The sequence below is a fragment of the Amblyomma mixtum genome, chromosome 3 (genome assembly GCF_055824585.1).
Source record: "Amblyomma mixtum isolate Tamu chromosome 3, ASM5582458v1, whole genome shotgun sequence".
NCBI classification, from domain to species: domain Eukaryota; kingdom Metazoa; phylum Arthropoda; class Arachnida; order Ixodida; family Ixodidae; genus Amblyomma; species Amblyomma mixtum.
In genome coordinates this window covers 26,936,452-26,946,830 of record NC_143014.1, presented here as the reverse complement: position 1 = coordinate 26,946,830, position 10,379 = coordinate 26,936,452, and the positions used below count along the sequence as shown (strand labels likewise).

Below are 10,379 nucleotides of genomic sequence, written 5' to 3'. Positions count from 1 at the left end.
TATCGATGACTGCGACGCGGGTCGCGCGCAGCTGCCTTACGTGGACTTCCTCTACTGCGGAGACCAGAGTGCGGCCGACGCGGCGCTGCTGCTCCTCTTTCTGTGGCTGGTCACCCTGTTCGTGGCGCTGGGGTCGACGGCCAGCTCCTACCTGTGCCCGGCGCTGGTGCATATCTCCAAGTCCCTGCAGCTGTCTCAAGGAGTGGCCGGCGTCACGTTCCTGGCTTTCGGCAATGGTGCCCCGGACACCATCGCCACGATCGCCAGCATCCGGCGTGACCGCACCGCGCTGGCTATTGGTGAGCTGTTTGGCGGAGGCACTTATGTTGCGACCATCGTCGTAGGACTGATTTTCATCAGCAGCAACTTCCAACTGATCCAGTCGTCTCTGCTACGGGACATTATTTTCTACCTGGCGGCTTCCTTCTGGGCTTTCACGCTCTATATGAAAGGATGCATACAATTAGCCGATTCGGTGGGCTTCATCGTACTCTATTTGGTCTATATTACGGTCGCAGTTTGGGGCCAGAAATTCCTTGAAAAAGCCGCCAAACTCTGCCACAGGAGACCAGTGAGTCGCCGCGTCTCTGGGTGCAGTCAGAGCACCCGTGCCGCCGACAAAAACATCAGTCTCAGCTCCTCCAGCAGCTCCAGCATCAGCAGCAGCAGGAGCAGCAGCAGCAGCAGTAAGAGCAGCAGTAGGAGCAGCAAAGAAGAGAGCCCAGATCTCGCTTCGCTTGCCGAGGTGGACGACGTGGTCAACACCCCGCCGCCGTTCCTGTCCAGACCCCGGTTGCGTCGGTCGTCCTCGGGCATCAGCCTTCACCACCACCATGAAAACGCCATCTACTACTTCACCACCTCGGTCGAAGAGCTACGCGCCGAACCGCCGTCGCCTGAGACGCGCCGTCCGTCGGGCGCTAGCCAGGCTTCGTTCAACTTCGTGCGGACCAGTTCCTCCGTGTTTCCTGGTGAGACGACGCCCCTGCTCAGCCAATCGTTGGGTGAGAAGGCTCCGCCAGCATACGGCGAGTGGACCGAGTTCCTGCTGCACATTTCGCCTGTCGAACCCGAGGAGTGGAAAGGCAAGCACCCGTGCGCCAAAATCTACGAAGTGCTCACTCTACCCATCTCGCTGGTGCTCGTGCTAACCATTCCGGTGGTGGACCACGAGAACCGCCGCGCCAACTGGTCACGACCGCTGAACGCTTTGCACTGCGTCACTGGTCCGATCGTGGCCCTCGGTGTATTCGGAGTTCTGACCGTTCGCGCCGGCGGACTGGTTCCAGTCTGGTGCCTCGTCATCGTTGTGGGCCTAGCGCTGGCCGTGCTGGTCTGGTTCACGTCGTCGGCGCAGGAGGCCCCACGCTACCATCTCGTCTTCGCGTACGCCGGCTTCGCCATGTCCATCATCTGGATCTACGGCATCGCAACCGAGATCGTGGCGCTTCTCAAGGCCTTCGGCAGCCTCTACGGCGTCAGCGATGTGCTCCTCGGCATGACAGTGCTCGCCTGGGGCAACAACATCGGAGACCTGGTCACCAACCTGTCCCTGGCACGCCAGGGCTTTCCGCAGATGGCCATGGCGGCCTGCTTCGCTGGGCCCGTGCTTGCACTGCTGCTGGGCATCGGTATCGCCTTCAGCATGAACCTTGCGTCTCGAGCTGTGGCCTGCGTCGAGCTCCACTACAGCGAACTGCTGCCGCTCATCTATGGCGCGCTTGTGGTTGTCTTATTCTTTCTGCTCCTGTCTGCGCTCGCGACGTGGTTTCGCTCGTCTCGAGTCGTAGGCGTGGTGCTCATACTGCTGTACGGTTCCTTTCTTCTTACCACGGCGCTAGTCGAGTTCCGGCTAATCAGGGAGGGATAGCAAAGGGATTAAGTACTGTTTTACTGTTGGTCTTCTTAGTGCGTCACCACTTGTGCCGTAAGCTGAGGCATTCGCAATGTGAACGATGCGTTGGCCCCACGCCCTGTAAGCTTGCGCTGGGGTTGCGAATGTTCGCAAATTTTAACATCGCTCGTGAATCTACGCTTTCTCAACTAACGGCGGCACGATACTTGATGCTCTCAACTGATTTAGTTAAGAAAGCCGTTAATTTTATGTGTTTTAGAGTCCTTGTCTTGTGTTGTGTTGTGTTTGCATGGCTCCCGCCTATCATGTTTTGCACAGACATTCAAGTGGCTAAGGTTAAGGCTGCTTCTCTTTCTTTTTTTTTTTAAACTGTCACGTTTCACGTGCAGCAAAGGTTCGCCTGCGTGGAATGTTGGCGCGTGCCAATTTTACTCTATTTTTGCGTGCGTTTACTAAACGACTTCCTCCTCTGATGGGCTGCCCACACAGGCTCCTTTCTTTTTTCCTCCTTCATCAGCCTGTACCAATGTCGGTCAAAAATGGGGTCAGCGTTCGTAGCTTCCTGACGTCAAATTTAGGTTTGTTAACGCTTAGTATAGCTGACCGTGAGTGCTTGACCTTCGAGCCAGCAGTCCTTGGTTTTCCTTCCGGTAGGAATGCGGTGTCATAATGTAAAATAAATTCTGTACCTTCGTCTGGTCGTGAGAGTGGCTTTCCGCTCCCACTTATACTGGCGTCCACGGAAACGCCGATTAAAAACTCGAGTGCGCGCAACACAGAGCAGCGAGGCTCTCCGTGCGCAGTGACACATTGCAGCGTCGGGAAGCTATTTTTTGGTACGGGAGACCTGTGCCTGACAATTTGTCTTAGTTATTTCGCTGCCGGAGACTAAACTTCAGGGCCATTCAGCAGTGCACTCTGCTGACCAACCCAGAACGCAAATGATAGCTGATGGGAGAAAAAACAAATTCTGGGGCTTAGATGCTGTGAATTAGGAAAACACTGACAGAGCAAAGTGTGGCCGTGCGAGTGCCTTTCTCTCTTGTAGCGCTTCACGGCATATGGCAGGACTGCTGTCCATAAAGCCGCGTTTGTCGACAGTGTGTCGGATGCAGTAACAAGTCCAACGCTGCGCCCCAAAAATAAGTGGCGAACGCTTAGAGCAATCGCGCGTCTGGCGCGCCCTTCGTGGTCACTGTGTCACGCCTTCTTCGGCATATCGACTGATTTTCTTTTGTCAGCTCATCAGTGCGTGTGCGTAAAGCATAATGCAGACGCAGAAGAAGATGCAGTTCAAAGTCATTTTATTCAGGCAGCAGTAACAGAAGTTCTCGGAAGCAGCGCAAACTTGTCCCGTGCTTGCGGTGCTTTGGAGGCTATCAGCCCTAAAAGACGTGCTCTGTGTGACAAAGAGTCATTTTAATATATTTTGCATTTTATAAATCTGCACGTGGTTCTTTATCGTGAAGCGGTCGTTCGTTTGGTAGCTTTGCGACCCGGCTGCTGATTTCGGGTGCACCGTTGTTGTGGAAGATTGATTCATCGTTCCTACGACGCTTGTGCCGTGTGGTGCTGATATCTCTTGGCCAAATTCGGCTGCATGTAATGTTAGAAGGCGCGGGGAGAGGGAAACAAGCTGGGCGGCTACTGACTCGGCATACAGCCTTGCGGTGCTCTCGGGTGTTAGTTCCTGGCCGCTGAGGCCGTACCGGCGTTGAAGTTGCAACGAAGACAACGTTGGACGGTGCTGTCTCTTTTTCTACGCATGCGCAAGTGACAGCTGCCATACTCTGCAAATTGCTTTTTGGTATGACCTTTGCAAAGCACTATTCACCGTGTGACATTTCAAGGCATGACTAATACTGATGCCCAAAAACACCTGCTCCGCTCCACGGCCCCGACAGCCACCGGCAGTCGTATATCGTGTAGTATGTGGCATGCTTTACCCGGAGGATTTGCAGCGAAGACTGGCAAAGTGCGGAGGACGTCAGGTAATTCTATATGAGACAGCATATGAGAGCGTGACTGCGTCGCTTGCATCCGGTTTGGCGTCGACCAAAGGGCAATCCAGTGGACATTTTTAAGCTCGAGCAGAACACGATCAGCGCGAGGCAGCCGCAAGAAAAGCGCGGTCCTTCGCCCAGGCACGTTCTCGAGCTCGATCTCTGTCGATTCATGCATGCTGGGTTATAGGGTTTTCGGCATACGCGGTATAGTCACAGCTTGTGGTACAGGACCTGTTTATTGCTTGCATTAGCAGCAGCTGCAGGGGACGCCAAGCCTACATCACTGGCAGCAGCAGCTGCAAAGACTCGTGGCGCATGTTAAAAGATCGATTCTTCGTCACTGCTGCCGCACTCTGAAGGGGCACAATGCGAAACTTTTGCGTACTGTACAACGTTGTAGCATATTACGTACTACTCTCAGACGACCCGAACTAAATCCGAAGTCCTCCACTACAGTGTCTCTCACACACCACACTGCGGCTGGCTTTGAGGTCTGCATATAAATCGCCTCGTACAGTAGTCTAAGAACTCCTATCAGAAACTGCGCACGCCACTTGTTAGATGAAACATTGAAATACACCGTCGCATGTTAAGTCGCCGCAGCCCCCCCCTTTTTTTTTTCCTTTCACCACTAATGGTGAAACGCAAATTGCTGTGGGGAAGTTGGGTACCACCCGAGGAGAATTCGCGCTCCCCGAAAGTGTTCCTTGACCGGTGATTGTTCTGGGTGGTTCCAGGCAAGCGTGGCTCATTCAAGAGCTTAGCACTTCGGCTGTGCCTGTGCGGCCTAATAAAACGACCTAGTGCTGATGAATGGAGCGCGAAATCTCATTTCATGCACACGTGTTCTTATCCGTGGCTTCCAAACTTTACACACAGAAGGAGTAAAGGGAGTAAGCTGTCCTTTAGCGCACTCCCTCTAAGGGGCGGGATATGCTGCCCAAACCCTGCGATAGATTTCCATCACTAAGCATACGGAATACTTAAGGTTGGCGACAGGGCCAAATTCTGTCTTCAAAACATGCAAACATCAGTTCATCATCATCATCAGCCTGACTACGCCCACCGCAGGACAAAGGCCTCTCCCATGTCTCTCCAGTTAACCCTGTCCTTCGCCAGGTGCGGCCACCTATCCCCGCAAACTTATTAATGTCATCCGCCCGCCACATTTATGCCGCCCCCTGCTACGCTTGCATTCTCTTGGAATTCTGCCCGTTACCCTTGAGGACCATCGGTTATCTTGCCTTCGCATTACATCCCCTGTACCAGCCCATTTGTTCCTCTTGATATCGACAAGGATGTCATTAACTCATGTTCGTTCCATGCCCCACTCTGCCCTTTGCTGTATCTAAAAGGTATACACGTATTATTTTCCGTTGCATAGCTCGCTGCATTCTCCTCAATTTAAATTGAACCCTCTCGGTAGCCAGCACGTTTCTGCCCCACAGATGAGTACTGGTAAGATACAGATGTTACATAATTTTATCTCGAGGGATATTGGTAAACTACCATTCATGATCCGAGGGAGCCTGCCAAATGCGCTGCACCGTATTCGTCTTATTTCACTCTCGTGATCCGGATCTGCGGTCACTGCCTGCCCTAAGTAGACGCATTTTCTTATCACTTCCAGCGCCTTGCTACCAATCGTACACTGCTGTTCTCTTGCTAGACTATTGAATATTACTTTGCTTTTCTGCCTGTTAATTTTCAACCACACCGTTCTGCTCTGCCAGTCTAAGTCATTGATCATGCTTTGCAGTTCGTCCGCTGAGTTACTTAGCAAGGCAATGTCATTAGCGAATCGCAGACTATTTAAGTATTCTCCATTAACTCTTATCCCCATCTGTTCCCTATCCAGGCCTCTGATTACCTCCTGTAAACAGGCGGTGAATAGCATTGGCGAGATTGCATCATCCTGCCTGACACCCTACCTTATTGGAATTATACTGCTGTCCTTATGGAGCACTATGGTGGCTGTGCAGCCGTTGTAGATGACTTCCAGTATTTTTAGATGCGGTTCTTCTGCGCCCTGATTCCGTAATGACGCAATGATACCGTAATTGGAATTATACTGCTGTCCTTATGGAGCACTATGGTGGCTGTGCAGCCGTTGTAGATGACTTCCAGTATTTTTAGATGCGGTTCTTCTGCGCCCTGATTCCGTAATGACTGCTGATGTTTAGACTGAGTAGAATGCTTTCTAGTAATATATGGAGGCTATATATAGAGAAGAGTGGAATGTTGTGCTGATTAGTTTTTCCTCAATGTTCCCTTGGGAATCGGCCCCTTTTCTTTTATTTTCAATTGGTTCGCCTGCGATAACCTCTGGTTTGGTGCGGGCTTCCGCTCACATTTTTTTTTGTTCTTTACTTCTTGAGAGTTTTACAAAAAGGGGTTGGCTATATTCTGGCCATTTCCCTATCACCTTATGGATAGTGTGAAAATGATCTTTATATTAATCTGAGCGCGAAACACGCGCGAGACAAAAGAAAGGAAATACAGGACGAAACACGGGCGCTACTCACAACTGATTTATTCAAGGAATGATGAAAGCATATACATGTTCCCTGACCTGCGCAGACGCTACCTCACAATGGATCTTGGAAATGAGCGCACAGGAATTGTGAACGTATGAGGTGCGAAAGAAAATGTATCTATCGTAGAGAGCAATCAGGGAGGTATCAATATAGTATCACAGACACAATCTTGTCCCGTTCTTCTGATGAAACATGGCTCCTATGTTTCGCGAGCGTTTTTTTTGCCCACTTCTGCCTGGGATTCTTGCGCAACGGAAATGCGGTGTACAATCGGTGCAAGCAGTGCAGTGGTCCACGAGGTGCGTGCGTTCATTATTAGCAAGATCTTTTGCGTGCTCCCCGAGTCGGCCATTCACACATCGCCCCGTCTGGCCGATGTTCGATTTACCGCAGGACAGGAGGATCTTGTACACGACGTTCGTGGCACAGTCGATAAAACGCTTTTCATGCTGCTTCTTCATTGCTTTCCATTCCCGCAAGTGATGCGACTGCTCAGCTGAGCAAGCTACTTGGGGCCTAAAAAGTCAGTTGGAACGTTAAACCTATCAGGCACTTTCCTCAAGTTGTGGGAGGCCTTGTGCATCTATGGAACCACTACCGGCCTCTCTTCTTCCATCCGGGGTATTCGCAGCATGCATGCGAAAGCCGGCCTTCATTTTCCTCGAAAGCGTTTCAGCCACATCCAGTACGACCGGTCCAGGGAAGCCAGCTGAAAACAGCCTCTCCAACTGATGGTCAAAACTTGCTTGCATTTCATGGACACGCGATCTCCAAAGCGCGGATTCCAAGCAGAGTGTGGCTATGCCTCTCTTTGCTATTTTTGAATGGGGCGAGTCGTAAGGCAAGAGCTCTTTTCTTTTTGCACTAGGGCAATACGCCCAGCACATGTACTTTTCGCTGAATTGTATACGTAAACCTAAAAATTGAAGTAGTCCTTCCTTAGAAACCTCATGGGTAAAAGTTGTCCCCTTTCCCAGTACAATCTTTAGTGTATCCTCTTTCGAAAAGGAGCAGTGCTTATTCAAAACAATTAGGAAGTCGTCAATAAAGCGAAACACTTTAAGAACTTTGTCACTGTTAAAATGGTTAAAACGATCGTGTAAAGAGCGATCTATGCAAGATAAAAAGGCATTGCAGAACACTGGCCCAATATATGACCCAATACCGACGCCTTTTGCAAATAAAACTGGTCGACAAATTTGATAAAAGTGCTGCGAAGGTAAAATTCTAAAAGGGCTAAAAAATCCTCTACCGTCATGCCAGTTGCGTTTTGGAAAGCAACGGCACCGTTTTCATAAAAACGCTCGCGAAACACTGGAGGCTTATTTCATTAGAAAAGCGGGACATGATTGTGCCAGTGACACCTCCCTTGCTCTCTACGATAAAGAGATGTATTTTCGCTTGCACCTCATCTGTTAACTTCCTGCGGGCTCATTTCCAAGATCTCTTGTAAGGTGGCATCTACACAGGTGAGGGAACATGTATATGCTTTCATCATTCCTTGAATAAATCAGTTGTGAGTAGCGCCCGTGTTTCATCCCGTGCGTTCCTTTCTTTTGTCTCATGGGTGTTTTGCGCTAAATGAGGTGAATATAATGGCTGAAAACTGCTACCTCATCAGTTAACTCTTCCGAAAATGTTCTGTTGTCGAGTGACGTTTACGAAAGCCGCCTGATCATTCACCCGGTCTAGGAGTTATGTATATCTTTGCTCTATCAGCTAGCGCACCATACACACACACACACACACGCGCGCGTGCGTGCGTGCGTGTGTGTGTGTGTGTGTGCGTGCGTGCGTGCGTGCGTGCGCGCGTGCGCGTGTGTGTGTGTGTGTGTGTGTGTGTGTGTGTGTGTGTGTGTGTGTGTGTGTGTGTGTGTGTGTGTGTGTGTGTGTGTGTGTGTGCGTGCGCGCGCGTGTGTGCGTGTGTGTGAGAGAGAGAGAGAGAGACTAGGGCTTGGACACTTGTGAAGACATTTTGTTTCAGGATATTGTAGAGGGCGGTCCTACGCAATGGGCGCTCCTCGCTTGTGATATTAATTAATGTGCATTAAGCAATAACAAAACGTAACAGCAGTTATGAAAGTTTTAACTGAGGTTTCAATATTCTCTATTTGCAAACCTCCGGCGCCGCGCTTAAAAACGTTCTCCCAAGGCTAACTGCATCAGTTTAATATCCTTTGCAATGGGAATGTACCTGCTTTGCCAAGAGTAAGCATTCCGCACATTTAGTGATCGAAATCTACTTCGGAACTTCGGCAGCACACCCTGCGCGGAAAAGAGAGTTGGCTATAGGGGACACCTTACTCCCTTTCTACTCCCATGTAGGCCTATTCGTGTTTCGAGTTCTTACAGTTGTAGAGTTGTTGCTGCGTCGATTAACTGTATGCACGGCCTCGAACTTCCCGACTCCATAGGCACTTCACATACGCTGTAGAAAAAAATATTTTTTTTATTCTGCTGTAGGACATGCCCACACGCAGCAAGCTTCGTTATCATTTCGGTAGGCGCATTTTTATTTCTGAAGAAGGCTGCAGGCGCGAACAAAAGACATAGCACGTAGGAGGCGCAGCGAACCAACACTTTTGTTTAGCACTAACCACCTTCAAAATTAAAATTCCCGCCGGCTGTTCTGTTCACCTGTATCAGATGGGCATTGTTTTCAAGTCTGGGTCAAGTAGAGCGCGGCGCCCCGTAGCTACGGTGTTGATTTCACGTATCTGGACGTCCTACGCGGTCATCCTGGCAGATAACTTATCTTCAATGGCCATTGCTGCTTTGCGTTTCATGGCACCTGCAATCTTACGCATCAAACGCATGCAGACGCGGAGGGGGATGGAACCGCTAAACAAGGAGTGGGGACATGCCTGTGGTTCAGGAAAGTGTCTCGCTCTTTTTGCGCCCCGCTAATGCGTTAGATGCGTTAGCTAATGCTAATGCCACTGCGTTAGCTACTGGTGCGAATAGCTAATGCGTTAGCTACTGGTGCGATGAATCGGAGAACCCACACGTTACAGCAAGCGCGGGCTGCCGGCGAAGTTTGATTTTATGCAGTCGGTGAACCCCAAACGTTTGAAAACCTGCTGTGATGTGGCGCGCTCCGGGTGTTTTTAATGCTTGACATTATTCAACAAGCTTGGCGGTTTTGATTTTCCGCACTCATCAGTAGTGATGGTACGCTATAGCGATGCGAGCTCGCTGAATTCAGCTTGCGGGTGGGCTACTTTGGATGGCCAGAGCGGAAGCCGCGTGCCCGGCGCTATCATGAAAGAAAAGAAAAAAAATATTCTGACAGAACCATGAGAAAAAAGCATTAGCTTGGCAACCACGAATAACAAGGGAGAGAATAGCAGCTTCAAGAAAAAACGAAAAAGTAATGTCAGACGAGCGAGGAGAAAGGAGAGGCAGAGAGGTCACCCGTGAATTTTCTACAGTTCAGCACGAAAAGGGTGCGAAGCAAAGAATACGAGAAAATTACACTTTTCTGCTCTTCGGGCTGAGGCGATTCTGTTTACGGCGTTAGGCAATATGTGTAATCACAACAATTGCGTTTCGAATGTAAAGCTACAGCAAAATTGCATCTGGTGTTAGCACGGACTTGATTCTGCCCTTCAATTCAATAAACTTATTCATTCGATGCTACGTTCCGGTGCACTTGCCTTACTTTCCTTTCTCTTGCTTTTCCCCACTCTCTTTGAAAAGTGAACTATAACCACCTAAAAATCGCCAGATCTCACCTGCGACCCAGAAGCATGGTAGCGTGAACATGTCGACCAACTTTTTGAATTTCCACTACGGGCGAGCTCGTGCATGCTTTTATGCGCCTGTTTTGGTGACGAAAATTAATGTGCTGCACTTCTGGGTGGCTCGCTTTGTTCTTCTACTGTTCAGGCTACAAGCCTGCTCATGTCAGCTTGAAGCAGGTATGGAAGCCCGCACTGTGGTTGCGAAGCTTCCCAAGCCAAGCAGCATTCTTACCCTGAA

The 10,379-nt window shown here is 50.1% G+C and overlaps 2 protein-coding genes across 3 annotated transcripts in view; both read left to right on the top strand.

Moving 5' to 3' along the window:
- Positions 1-4,675, top strand: part of LOC149349486 (mitochondrial sodium/calcium exchanger protein-like) — an 18,590-nt gene extending 13,915 nt beyond the window's left edge. The window contains exon 2 of the mRNA XM_089578461.1: positions 1-4,675. This exon is cut by the window's left edge and continues 220 nt beyond it. Within this exon, the coding sequence (XP_089434587.1) occupies positions 1-1,870 (1,870 nt within the window). The 3' untranslated portion in view covers positions 1,871-4,675.
- The window catches only part of LOC149349485 (myosin light chain kinase, smooth muscle-like), a 223,203-nt gene that overhangs the window by 138,920 nt on the left and 73,904 nt on the right, over positions 1-10,379 (top strand). The window lies entirely within an intron of this gene.